The sequence below is a fragment of the Cuculus canorus genome, chromosome 3, assembly GCF_017976375.1.
Source record: "Cuculus canorus isolate bCucCan1 chromosome 3, bCucCan1.pri, whole genome shotgun sequence".
In the NCBI taxonomy this organism is placed as follows: domain Eukaryota; kingdom Metazoa; phylum Chordata; class Aves; order Cuculiformes; family Cuculidae; genus Cuculus; species Cuculus canorus.
In genome coordinates this window covers 40,939,955-40,954,821 of record NC_071403.1, presented here as the reverse complement: position 1 = coordinate 40,954,821, position 14,867 = coordinate 40,939,955, and the positions used below count along the sequence as shown (strand labels likewise).

The 14,867-nt window shown below is 36.8% G+C and overlaps 1 protein-coding gene across 1 annotated transcript in view; it reads right to left on the bottom strand.

Annotated features, from left to right (window-relative positions):
* LAMA2 (laminin subunit alpha 2) overlaps nucleotides 1-14,867 on the bottom strand; it is a 347,214-nt gene that overhangs the window by 146,051 nt on the left and 186,296 nt on the right. Inside the window, exons 15-17 of the mRNA XM_054061626.1 lie at nucleotides 9,930-10,041; nucleotides 6,665-6,778; nucleotides 202-329 (exon numbers count right to left, since the gene is read on the bottom strand). Coding sequence (XP_053917601.1) covers nucleotides 202-329; nucleotides 6,665-6,778; nucleotides 9,930-10,041 — 354 coding nt within the window. The remainder of the gene's footprint in view (nucleotides 1-201; nucleotides 330-6,664; nucleotides 6,779-9,929; nucleotides 10,042-14,867) is intronic.

Here is a 14,867-nt window from a genome sequence, read left to right as displayed (position 1 = left end):
AGCCTAACCTTATCTAGCATTTATCTTGATCTTTGCCTCTCAGCAAAGCTAAGCACTTCATACAACTATAAAAAGAAAATAAAAGTTCATATTGCAGAATATGTTATTTGATTAAAATAAAAAGAATCTCAATTATACATGTAAAAGAATAAATTAAAAACTTATAGAGAAAGTGAAACATGCAATAAGTATACATCTTACTTGTTAGAAGGTATGTTTAGGGGGCAAGCACACAGCTGACAGTCTTCTGCTGTTCCTTTAGTAGGATCACCATAGAAGCCAGGAAGACATCTATCACAATATGAACCACCTGTGTTGTGTTTGCAGTCCTAAACAGAAGATGAAAAGGACAAATTCACAATTAGATAACTTACATATGGGAAGTCCTTGAAGGTCACTCACCTAGCTGATCCTCTCAAAAGGGCTCTAAGAGGGCTGCATTTTCTGCTGCTAGCTGAGAACTAGTTCTAGAGGTTAGCTATGACAACCAGTGCTTCACATGTCAGGTATTTCTATACCTCTGAATGATTTTTCTCAATGTACACCAAAAATAATATTCAACTGCAGACCTTTATCTTTCTACTGTCCAGTCGCTGCATTATTGTCATTTGATGAAAGAAAAGCAATCTATAGAGCAGCGCAAGACAGGTTTAGTATTGCAGTCTTGCAAGAGACTGTATTTTCTGACAAAAAGTTTGCAGTTGTTGATTATAGAAATACAGGTCAGACTATATAATTCATAAAAAGGAATTATAATATTTCACATTTAAGTGCATTAGCTCATTTTACAAGGTATACAGCTAGCAGTATGTTAGAAGTATCTGTGAACAGCAGCAAAGCCTAAATTGCTTAATTAATGCTTGTTTGCTAGAATAGGATCCAGACTACAGCTTGTATGTAGAAACAAGGATGAGTATACTGTATATAGGACCCCAACCAACCGTTTGTGTTCCTGTATGTGACTGGCTTTCATAATAGAAGAGACGGTTTATCTGAGTATATGAAACATCTAATGTATTACATAAATCCAGCAGCATCAGATCTGCATTTCTGTATATAACCTTTGGCCTGATCTCAAATTAAATGATTTTTTTTGGCAGATGGGAATTGGTCCTCTGAGAATACGCTTCCTATGATGACTTGAAAGAACCAAATTTTAAAGAGTAATTACCTCTTCTACTGTTCTTTCCCCTCATCATACAGGATTTAGAGATAATTCCCAATAATTTGGCACAATTCACGATAGGTTCAGCAACTAGTTTTCCGGCTTAAATTCTTTCATTTTGCCACATTTTTAGCATACCATGCTATTCCCTTCACTGCTTTTGGCCCCAAGACACCAAAGTGTAACCCTTCCACAGTGTGGAAAGAGAGGAAGCAAGATAAATGGTTTTGACTTTTAAATACCACCTTGATGTGCTGAGTATAGATTGAAAAAAACATATGGCAACTTCAAAAGGCTAAAACAAAAGCCATTAGAGAGACTTGACTTAATGGGCTGTGTTCTGATCTGATTTAGACAATGGGCCAGATTAAATCTAGAATCTGTTTCACCCAAGCTGCTGCTTTAGAACTCTTGGGTTTTGGCTTTTTTTTCAAACATGTAGATATTTCCAAACTCATGATTTAATTTAAAATATTTTTAAGAACACATTGCAATTATTTTCTCATTTGCAATAAGTCACACATATAGAATCATAGTCAGAGTTGGAAGGGACCTTAAAGATCAACTAATTCCACTCCCCTAGATCAGGCTGCCCAAGGCGCCATCCAACCTGGCCTTGAACACCTCCAGGGACGGGGCATCCACAACCTCCCTGGGCAACCTGTGCCAGTGTCTCACCACTCTCACAGTGAAGAAATTCTTCCTAATGTCTAGTCTAAATCTGCCCCTCTCCAGTTTATACCCATTCACTCTCATCCTATCCCCACAAGCCTTTATGAATAGCCCCTCTCCAGCTTTCCTGTAGCACCTTCAGGTACTGGAAGGTTGCTATAAGATCTCCTCTGAGCTCTCTTTTCCAGGCTGAACAAGCCCAACTCTCTCAGCCTGCCCTCATATGGAATGTGCTCCAGCCCTCCAATCATCTCCGTAGCCTTCCTCTGGACCCGTTCCAACAGCTCCATATCCTTCTTACGTTGAGGATTCCAGAACTGTACACAGGATTCCAGAATGGGTCTCACAAGAGAGGAACAGAGGGGCAGAATCACTTCCCTCATCTTGCTGGCCGTGCTTTTTTTGATGCAGCACAGCATACAGTTGGCCTTCTGGGCTGCAAGCACGCATTGCCAGCTCATGCTGAGCTTCTCATTGACCAGCACCCCCAAACCCTTCTCTGCAGGGCTGCTCTCAAGCATGTCATCCCCCATTTTGTACTGAAAACAGGGATTGCCCTGTCACAAGTGTAGGACCTTACACGTGGCCTAGTTGAACCTCATAAGGTTCTCAGAGGCCCACTTCTCCAGTCTGTCCAGGTCCCTCTGGATGACAACCTGTCCTTCCGGTGTGGCAACTACACCACTCAGCTTGGTGTCATCTGCAAACTTGCTGAGGGTGCACTCAATATCGCTGTCAATATCATAAATATTAAGCAGCACTGGTCGTAGTATGGACCCCTGAGGGACACCACTTGTCATGGATCTCCATCAATACATTTAAAAAAAGAAAATAACTCCAGACATATAGTACTGAAATCTGAGCATATGTTGCACTGTGTATGTGTTAGTGTTTACCTGAGAAATAACGATCTTGTTTGGTCGTATACTTTTGTCCCTGAGCCAGTCTGAATTTTGCAGGACAAAGAACAAAAATATGTAGTATGCATATGAGACATAATTTGCCCGTTCTTTTCAGTAATGTATTAAAATTTATACTGATTTGCCAAATTTATAGATCACTTTAGGTACTGAAGTAGATGAGTTATTAGCCCTTCTACAGATGCTATCAGTAGTCATCAAAAAATTGTGTTTTCTTGAGATCAATTAGTTGACACTCTGTTTGAAACTTGCCAAATGTACAGAAATGATTTTGAGTATTGTCTAGTTTAAGCAATGTCTGATGATATTATTTCCCTAAAACATGCTTAAGCCTGTGAAATCTTAGTTTTATGATCATAGGAACATTTAATTAATTTTTTATGTCATGAGTCTGGGTATGAAGATCGTGATCAATCGTCCCTCATGTATTCATACGCTTTCTTTTTATTCCCTTGAAAATATGGTTTGTTCCAGCATATCTATCTAGTGGTATTGGTGAAATCAATGCCTTGTTCCATAGATTCACAGACTTTGTAGCCACGAATGATTTTATGCTCAAACATTTACGCTTCTCAACTCCAGGTACTGGATCTCAAACTATTTTGAATGCCTCCATTTTCTGGACTTGCTTTACCTCCAAATGTTATTAAACTTCACTTAGATAGCCTTTAAGTAAGACTGTGAAATTCGGTGTTGTCCAGAATTTTATGTATGACTTTGTTGCCCAAAGGCTTTATTGCTGATGTCCTGGAGGAGTGTTTTTCACCATTTCCTACTGAGCTAGCTTTCCACTCTAGAAAAAAACAAATTAACATCTTTATGCCCAGTACCAAGCAATCCTAAATTCTACTCCCACTTAGCTGCATGTGCAGCAGAGTGTACACGAATGTGGAAAGAATGGATCTGAATAGAAGGCTAAAGATGAAAAAAAAAACTTCAGTCAGGGGGTATGACTGAGTCCAAGTTAGCATCTTTGGCATGCTGCTGTCCTACCTCAGGACACCTGTCACAGACACAATCAGGGCAACTGCTAGTTTAAGCTAGTTAAAGAATGCAAAAGGGTAAGTCTGGGTGCCTATTTTAGTATATTCCCTGGCTATCTAGATGAGATAATGGTATTATGTCTTCAGAAGCTTGAATATGCTTATCTGGCATTTTCAAAATACCATAATTTCAAGACTACATGGACAATTCCCTTTCCTGGTGTTACAAATGCAGTGAGGATGTTGTAGAGGATTTACATCATTTTCACCCATGGTATAGCCTATACTTCATTTAGCTTAGAATGCACCATTTAATTACTGTGTATATGAAGATCGGTGAAGACCTTTTGTTGCTCCTGTGATGAACGCTGTCTAAAGCATACGTTCACCAGCTCTGACACTGGCCCCAATCTACATGGTGTGTATCGTTTACAAAGAATAAAATACAAAAGGGATGCCACTGGGGGCTGCTCTCCTAGCACTCTGAGCATATCTTTGGGGAGAAAGATCCGCTTTCTCTGAGCTTCCTAATAGGAACATAGTATCTTGCAATGAATGAAACACCTTGAAATGTGTTTGCTTTTCACGAGACTTAGGTTTAACCAGCCTCCTAAAGCTACTGTTAAAGTGTGTGTAGCACTACAAAAGAGTATTTCTGAATGGTAGAATTTGCCCTGTGTACCAAAGCACTTACATATATCACAATGGTAACGAGAATGATGTATCATGCAGCTCTATATGGTTGCTGTGGGGATCAAAGGGCTCTGCAGGTTACTGCAAGATATGAGTTAAAATGAGCTTTTTATATAGGCCTATGTCGAAGCAGATGATTTGAGCTTTTATCATGAGTCAAAAACATTTTTCAGCTGCTTTTCAAGTACATTTCAAAGCTAAGAAAAAGCATAAAGAAGTATCACATCAGTAAATTAGGTGCCTAAATTGTCTGTTGTATTACTGAAAAAATGCCATGAATAATAATGAGGAGGCCAAAAGGCTGTGTAAACCTCAGTAGAAAGAATGGCTTTGATGTGAAACATTTCTCTTTTTCAGTATTCAGACATCTCTCTCTTTCACTTCAAAAGGCTTATGATCCAAATTGAATAGCAGCGTTTAATAGCCTGCATGGATACTAACCAATCTAACTTCACTTACAGTGTTTTCAAAGTAAGCTGCAAGAAAATCCAGAACTGATTTTAAGCTCCCTGTGCGTCTCTTTTTTTATAGGATGATCTAGTATAAGCTCAGAGAGAAGACATAAAATACAGAATGCTTGATAATGCATGTAGATTAAAGTACATTTTCAACTGGTTATTTCCCACTTCCTTGCCAGTGCTGCGATCCCATTAGATCAGCTCCCTTGACATATCAGAAGGGGGAGCTCTACTGTCTCAGTCCATACCTTACATCAGGAATACAGTATGCAACTATATGGCCTTCTCTAACATCCAGGCCGGTGCTATAGACAAAAATAAAGAGGAAACTTGTACAAAGGCTAAAACTTGAAGGCACAGAAGCAAGGAACCTCAGAACTTGCATCTGGCTATGAACTCCTAAGCCAAATAGTCAATATCTATGATTTTCCTTGAATAGGATTCTCCTTTCCCTTTCTTTTCTATTAACTGATTTTATCCCACACTCATGTTACAGATATCATAGCTGGAGACTATAGGCATTAATGCAATAAATGTCATCGTTGTTGAGAAACATAAATTCATTTTACCCCGGTGATAAACATTTTCATTGCATATAAGCGAAAGATTCAAAACACAACTATCATGTCATAAATATTTTTCATCCCGAGTGTTAGGTACTTCTTTACAGCTCACAGTATAATTAAATTGGGAATAATTTTAAGCTTCTATTTATGAAAAAGCAATTTTTAAAATTCAGTGATGTACACATTATTAATATCTTGTTTTGCTCTGCACTGCAATTAAATATCTTGTACAGGCAAAACAGGAAGACTAGTGATAATTCTAAGTGCCAAAATACATTGAAAAATGCCTGAATTTTATTTTTAGATTTTTTTCCCAGCAAAATTTCTTAAGGGAATAAAAAAGAACATTTAGAAACATGCACAACACAAAGTCTGCTTGAAATTCTGCACGGAAATGAGCATATGATATCCTACTAAACTGGCACTGGCTCAAATTGTGTTTCTGCAAGACTAATGAAATGAGAAATGTTGTTTCAAGCTTCATGCCATGTCAGATGATATAAAGCTAAAAATGCCCATGAATTAATCAGAACAGTCTATTCAGCATAATTCATCCATTCCATAAGGTTTCTGAATGGGCTGGAAAGAGTGGTGTGCTGGTAGGCTTGTTATGGATAATATCAGATACTTAACTGCTGAATCAGCAGGTTACTACATAAAACCTCCATAGCCTATAAGAAATGGGGGGAAAAAAAATAAAAAGTTGATTTTGCCACATTCATATGTTTATTATTTTTAAAAGTACAATTTAAATCTTTCTTCAAGGTTTAGCAGGAATTTAGGTAAAGGAAGCCATTAAATATATCTTCTTGTACTAGAACAGAATTTACAAAGAAGTTACCTGCAACATTCTATAAATTAAATACACTGCAGGAGACAGAAGGGAGGGGGAGATAAATCTTGCATGGAAGAATATTGACGTATTTGCTGCTTTATGCATGCCGTACCTTAAACTACTGACTCTATTTCAAAACATAAATCCTATGTGAATTAAAATTCCTTTTGTTTAACTGCAGAAGCTACCAGATGTTGGTATGAGGGAATCCTTAACTATAGCAACAGTTCTACATAAAGATCTCTCCTGTTAATCGATGATTTTTGTTTTTCTCCTTGAATATTTCAGGTCTCAAAGGCCATTAATTCAATTGCACAGGTATATTGAATTGATGTTGGGCATATCCATCAAGTTTCCTGTAGTGACACTTACCAGGCATTCTCCTGTGATATCATCACAAAAGTCTGCATGACCAAAGCATGTGCATGGTGCACAGATTCCACCAAAAATTGTGCCATTCACACGCCTGTGTCGAGGCCAGCAAGACTGCAAGATAAATGGAATAAAATTATAAACTCACTCAAACAGGGAAAATAATAGGATTTTAAAAATAATGTTGAATTTATAATGCACACACAAAACCACACTTGTAAATTAATAAGAATACCAACATTTCTCTAGAAAGTTGTTCTTCCTGGTGCTATGGGTTTGCACTGACCTTTGCCTCACTGGCAAGTGTGAGATTAGAGGAAGTCTAAATTTGATCATTCTTCTGAAATGGTAAAAAAAGTAGAGAAATGAAGAACTGAAACAAGACAGCATCAAAGCAAGAGGTACAGATTGAAAAGTAGCTAGAAGGCAAAATACTGGAGGAGAGAAGGAGGAAAGAAAACCCTAAAACAACAAAAAAACTTTTCTGAGAAGTTCAGCTGCAAAGAGCAATTAAAACACCATTTAGTCTTTCTTGTTCGAAGTCTAACAAAAAGCTACAGTGAAACAAAGCACAGGATAAAAACAAAGCTATCCTTTTATTTACAAATTGTGCTTCTTAAATATAGAGTATGGTAATTTCCCTTTTGGAAGGTTCTCTGATTTCTTTTCCTTATAAGGTTAAATTCAGATCAATATTAATTAAATGGCCATTTTTTCTGAGAAAGGTGACATCGTACAACTGTGATTCACCAGCAAAAATTCAGCTATTCCATTCCTTCATAATAAGATGTCAAGCAGCAGTCTCCTTTGCTATATATCTCACAAATGGCTTTATAGTTTTGGAAAACTGTCTTTCCTCAATAAGATTGCTCATGTGATCCAGGGACTTTGCATAATGTAAAAAGAGCACATCACAGAATGTTGACCTTCAAAAGCACTTGGCTAATATGAAGAGAAAGTTCTGTAGTGATTAAATACTAAAAGGACCATTTAATAAAGAAAATCCCTTTCCCTTCACATACGCCCTCCAGAGAGGTAACAAGAAGATTCTCCGTTATAAAAATAAAGACAATGTCCCTTTTAGTCTTAGTCCTGCAAAATATTAAAGTAATTTGAAGATAAATTGAAATTATTCTTTCAAAAAAACATTAAAAAACCTGAGACACTACACGTATTTTTTTCTTTTTTAATCCTAACAAAATCCATAAACTAAAAATTAAAATTCAGAGTCATAAAATCTAGAGAAGAAAAACAGGTTAAAAGAAATTATACTCTTTTTTTTCCTGTGGCATGAAATACAACTGACTCAGTTGTTTCAGGATAAATCTATAACTCTTTTTACTTTTCCCACAATTCTGAAGAGAATGATCTTGTGCACAGATATATATGGCATTGCACAAGGTAAAGGTCCAAAAGTCACTAATTCTAAGGAACTAGAATTAACAAAAGAAATTATATAACATTCAAAATCAGGAAAGTTCTTGCGTGTCATAGTGATCCAAGTTAAAGACAACTGCTTTCACAGTAAAGGTGAAAGAGTAGATAGAAAGGGACAAATCTGGTGGAGAAGAGCAATTAGATATGAAGATGATGACAAATAAAGGCCACAAGAGTCACATGAATAGAGCAAAGTAACTATCACAAATAAGTCTCAATTTGAAATTTAAAATTTTACCTGTTTTACCGATGTTCATGAAATTGTGTTCATTTCTCTAACATAATAGCAAAAATATAAAAGTTTTCTTTTATTACAACTTGTAGAAAAATTAATTCAAAATTTTTGTAATGGAACAGCCTCACTAGAGACAGCATATTTTAAATGCATTTGGTTGTCTTCTGAAGACAAAAAACAGTGTGTTCATGTAGAAGACTATCATATCTTCTTGGCCTTCAGTTTTGGGAGGAAAATCAACATGCAGGGAGGGACTACAATATGGTTTAGTTCAATAGGCCTGTGGTGAGCACTTAGCAAGGGCAGGAATGTGCACTAGTGCGCATGGAGACAGTTATCCATAGATGTACTTTCTATTGTGGAATACAATCTCACGTGTGTATCAAATTTGAGGGTCTGTTTTGAACTGGAGAGAAGGTTTAGCACTGAAGCACACAATATCAGACAGAGCATTTCAGCAACACCAAGGCAGTAATTCTACCCAAGTCTACAGCTTCTACAACAAAAGTAGATATTGAAACATCTGCAATTGGGGCCTTTCCAACTGCTTTCTGGGAAATCACACTTAAATTGAGAGGAAAAACGGACAAGTAAAAAAGAAAAAAAATGTGTAAAGCACAACGACACTTCATCCAGCTTTTTCTTTAAATAATTAAACAGACAGACAACGGTCATACTTCAAAGTTATTTCTCAGCCAAGAAACTTCTCCTTTTTTGTGTGCGTCTGTATCATTTTGGAAGTGATAGGAATATTCATTAATTCCTTCAGGCCTTCCTTCTACATTACTGTATCTAGCCCCAGCAACAAGCAACCACATTTGGCATGAAACTAGACTCTAAGCCCTAACTATCACATATAAGCATGTAAGACTTTAAAGACAAAGAGAGTTGACAAGCAAATGCCTAGAGTGCCTGTGTAAATGGCATACTGTCTGCAGTTTTGTGAAGCAGAGCATCTTGGTGTTTGAAACTACCTCCTTAAAGGCAAAGCTTTTGTAGAAATTTTTTTGGCTTCTGTTTTCCTCAAGCTATGCCTACATAAGGTAGTTAATCATATGTATACTTGTATGAACACATTCTGTGTGAAGTAATGCATTTGTTAGGAAAGTGAATATTTTCTGACTGTGCGTATATGTTGATATCTGTAACAGACCCGAACTAAGGTAAAACAATCCTCACAAGAATACACAATCCTCAAAGACTCCAAGACAAATGGCAAAGCTCTGCAAACAAAAAAGGAAACTCAACAACTACTCAGATCACTTGATCCCGCTTTGTTGTACACGCGTCAGCTAATCACCATTTTCATTGTAGTAGTTTCATGCATTTGTAATATCAATTGGCTGAAGAGTACAAATACTGGTTTAATTTTCTTTCTGTTAAGAGATTGGTCTTTTCATAACATCAAAATGTAAAACTTCAGATTTCAAATATAATGAATGACCACCTATAAACAAAGGGAATTAAGACAAGCTATACCAAATTCCTAACGGGAATGGACAGCTCTCTCTCTTCTACCAACACAGGGCCATTCATTGCTTATAATTATCACAGTGCTAGCACAATTGATCTAGATTGCACCATGATACCCACCTCACACGAGGTACCATCATACCCTGGGGGACAGTCACATAACTCCACTGCAGATGCCACCTTTCTCCCAGTTGAAGCATGGTCAGCAGCTTCAATGCTAACGCTTCTTAGCCTGGATGTAGCAGAAATTGAAGTTAACACAAGAAACTAGATAGAAGCATATGTGCAGCTGGATGCAACAAACAGTATATAGTCATATTCAGTGCGTCATTTGTGTTCTCCTGTTTAAAAATAAGCAGGTTTTAATTTTCCTCAATGTCTTCCCGAACTGCATCTTTGTAGGCTTGCTACTACTTCTGTCCATCATGTGAAGGAGACTATGGTCAGATACACATTAATAAAAATAGATTTTAAAAGTCTCACAGCACTATCTCAGAAAACAGAAGGCTATGCCTGGCCTGCAAGCCACAAGTGCCAACTTGCGTTGCAGCTATATATATAGCAAATTTGACACTAAGCAATGTCTTCAAAATTTAGAGACCACTACTCCAGCTTTCTAAAACATTGCATTACTAATTTTTGGTTATAGGGTGTATTCATTCTGGAGATTTGACCTCTGAAAAAGTTTTCAGCTGTGTCCATGAGGATCTGAGTGTTATGTACACAAAAGAGAGATGAAATCTTCTACCATATAACCTTGTTTGCCTAATGACTAAGAAGACAGATTTGGAGAATTTTCTGTTCCATACACAATCACCCATAAAAAATAAATGTTAGACAGTGACCAAATAGCCATTGTTTAGCCAAGCACTGAACACGATTTTTCTTTTAAAAAAGCATGGAAGTATGATGAAAGAGACATCAAAAGTTTTTTTATAATCTTACAGGTAATATATGAAACAAATACAGTTTTCCTCAACAGTACCCATTTGCGGAAAAAAAAAAATGGATTTGGGGAGTCAATTCTTATGAGAATTCAGAAGGAACATTAAGGCATTTTTGAGGCTCAATATCTTTTTTTTGCACCCAGCAACCTTAACAGAGTGTTTGATTACTAGAGCTACCTGAAAAACTTCTTTTGTAAGTCTTTTTCAGAAAAAAATATCCTCCCATTATGGCATGTGTTTTGTAAAAAAAATAATCAGTTTTCTTTGGAAAAAGCGAAGCAAAGTTTTTTCCCTCCATACTAAGGCATTTATCTTTTGGCGGCCAAAACAAATCCTGAAATTTATTTGGGTAACCTTGGATAAGAAAACAACCAAGAAAAATATTTTGTTATTTCTACAGTAGTTAAGACATCATATTTTCCCGTTCAATTTTATCACTACTTTCAGAAAGATAGACATGAAAGTCAAGGGGAAAAAAAAAAAAAAGGAAGATTTCTGCAATTAGGATGGAAGCTCCCAAAAAAAAAAAATGTTATCGTCACTGGGACACGACTAGATTTTGGAGGGATTATGCAGTTAGATTGTGAATTGTGTAGTTAGAAACTTAAATCGATAATAATTTGTTGATACTAAAACATCTGAACAGCCTTGAAACAATTTGAAGAAGAGGATGTATGTTCCTATCCCAATCTTCACTAAGATCTCTCTCACGTTTCAATATTCGCCCTTTGCTTCACTGCTGCATGCCTATTTTACAATCATCCTTTTGAGTTTTCTTTACAATAAGATAACCAATCTCTAGATTATTAGATATCGAATGGTGATGACTTTAACAGTAAAAAATCTAACAATTTAAGGAGAAGAATGAGTAAATAAGAAACAAATAGCTAGTAAAAGGCCAAGTTCTATTTATCCTTTGAACTACAGCTAGTTCCCTCTAAGCACAGATCTCGGAACAAAGAGAAGCATTTACTCACAGAAACAATCTGCCTAGTATTGTCACACATTTACATTCACTGAATTGTTCCAATTTTCATTACATTCTGCTATTTGCTAAATGGGATTTTAATGTGTTTAACAGTTTTTAGCATTAACAGTTACTCGGTGAAGAAAGCTGCAGTGATTTTTTCCTCCCATTTTCATGTTGCAATTTTGGTTCCTTGATGCCATTCTGCATTCATTGAAATACGTAATGCCAGCACTAATGGGGGACTGGATCCTGGAGATGCATAAACAATTTGAGATTTGACATCGAAACCAAATATTTAAGATGACTGTTACTGTCAGCAGGCAACTGTTGACTTCTAAAAACAAACAAGATTAAAAGGGAAGGGGACGTTTCAGGCTGTATCAGCATAGTTTGCTGTCTGCTATGCCAGGCATCTGAATCACATCAGCTACATAAGGCACATGAAGTACTGACCCAATCATTGTTCATTTGTCTTCAAGCCAATTATGCCTTTGCCTTTCCTCCCATCTTTCTCCTTGCATCTAGCACTGATTCCATATGTGGTTGCAAGCAATCCATTATCTTTAGCACCACAATTTCCAATTCCTATCTGAGTCTCTACAGCATTCACCATCAGTGGCTACTCTGAATATTAAAACTGAAGAAACAGTGCTACTAAACTTTCTTTGAAGCACAAGTTAACATTAAATTAAACAAAACTATAAAAGAGAGCTGTCTTTTCCAGGCCTGTTGCTTCTACCACAGACAGATTTAACTTTAACAGTTTGGAAGATCTGTCAAGTTAGTGTAGTATCACGATTTAAACCCAGAAGCTGTAATTACTTGCAAACTGATTGCTGCATTTCTGTGCTCTCATTTTTCATACTTGATCATCTAAATGAAAGCCCACTCATTTGAGGAAGCTTCCTAATCATGCCATAGAGCTACAAAAACATTCTAAGCTTGAAATGCCCCAAAAATGTTCTCAAAAACATGTTCGAGTCAAATTCACCATTACTGCATTAATATTGTTTAGTAACTACTTGAAAGTGCTACTGATTAAGTAATGTTTCTAGTAGGTTAAACTAAACCTGGGTGGACAATATAAACTTTACCTTAAAGCTATCACTAACTGTTAGCTCTCGATAACTCCATTGAACTTCTAATTCTCCTACATGACTACAAGATCATTCTGACTTCTTTTCAAGCACAGATTATAATAGCACCCTTGGAAATCCTTACACATGTAATGTCATTAATAATTTTGAAAACTTTCAGCATTTAAATTAACAGGTTGCTTAATGTAGCAACCTCTAATTAGCATGTTGCATAATTCTGCTGATGCTTTGAGACAGAAATTGTCATTCATGAAGGATTTAATAACGCTGTAATATTCTGTCTCTCTGCCAGACCCTCTTTATTCTCTCAGAGGAATATCCATCTGTCCACCACACATACCTGTTTAAAAGACAATTTAAAAATCTTAGTTCATATCTACTTATCTACTTATCTACTAAGGCTCAGCTCTACACTTTTATTTGGCAAAAATGTCTTCCTTTGGAGCTCATCAACATAGTCCTTAATCTGCCCAAGATACCACAAGAAGTACTGTCTTCATTGGGTCTGGACCTTTGCTCTGAAGACCTAAAAAGGGCAGAATATGGACAAAAGAGTTGTTTTGCATGGTCTTAGACTTCTAAGCACAGCTTTGCACCTAGTATTTTTTAGCATGTGTGAAAGTCAAAGAGAATATAAAAAATTTCTCTTTTTTTATGAGAAATTTCAGGGTATGCCTTCATACCCTGAAAATGATCAATATCCCTACAATAACAGATCACAAGCTGGCCTCGATGACAGTAAATGCTGTTGCTGCTACATCACACACTATTCTGAGATTTATCTCCGTCCAGGAAATTCCACCCAGACTGGTGAAATTATGACTCCTTCAGTTAAATCAGAAGTGAAAAATCCAATTCACTTAATTGTGGCATCAATTTCACACCCTCTCTCTGTCATATTAAATAACAATGAGCACTCTTACATCACTGAATAAAATTTGTTCACTTTATTGCAAACTATTTTCAGAGACTTCTGGACATGCTGATATTACTATAGTAGTAATTACTATAGTAGTAACACAGGAGCCATTGCATTTTTCTCTGGTAAGAGAGATTATAGACACATCTAGAGATGTAACAGTAATACAAAACCATTTCTAGCAAAAAAAATATTCTTCAAAATTACTTTAGTAACTCCCTTTTAAGTCATTATCTTTAAGGGACAACCTTCCTGGCTATAACGTCACTACATCTAGAAGACAATGGATACTAACCTGCAAAGCAGGAATTATATGTTTGTCCCAGAGTTCTTGAAGAATATTTCCAGGACACATATTCATAGTTACCTACTACACACCACTTAAATGTTCCAGAGGCTGAATATGAACAAGGCTACAAAACACTAAGGCACTACACATGGCTAAAGCAGTACTCCAGGGTGCAGGCAGTGATGCATAATCTTTCAAATGTGCCACTAACAGGTCTGCCACTTCTTATTTACAAGGCACAAACTGTAGACTATGGCAGTTCTACACCTGTGCCGATCTGAGCACTGTGTAGTCATCCTGAAGGGATCTGATCTGTCTCATCCACAGTGCTACAAAGTAGAGGCAAGGTGGAGACAGTACACGTCCAGCATGTACTTTCTTCACAGATTTTAACTGCCTAGCCAAAGTGGAATTCTTTTGTAGAAAAGCTCCCCTTCTCATTCTAATGCAAATGTCACTACACAAATGTTTGTTAAACACTGAAAGCTGAAGCTTGAATTTCCCATAATAATTTGTAACACCTTTGGTCCAAACAAAGTCAGTTATACATATCTACTACGAAACAGCATGGTATAAAAGCCCCTAATGTTCCCCCCTAAGTTGGTCCTGCACTCCTTTAGTTTTGAAAATTCTGACTAATGTTTTTTATTTATTTTATTTGAATGAGAACAGAGTGAAAGAACAGCATTCACTGAGCTCCCATTGTCTCAGCTGCAAGCTGTGGATTAGCAGCTTCTCCTGGTCTGCTCATAAAGCATAAGAGATGACCTCTGGTCTGGTGCTTCGACTCTCCCCTAACACCAAGGTGGGAAGGTGGTGGGCCATGAAAGGTTTTC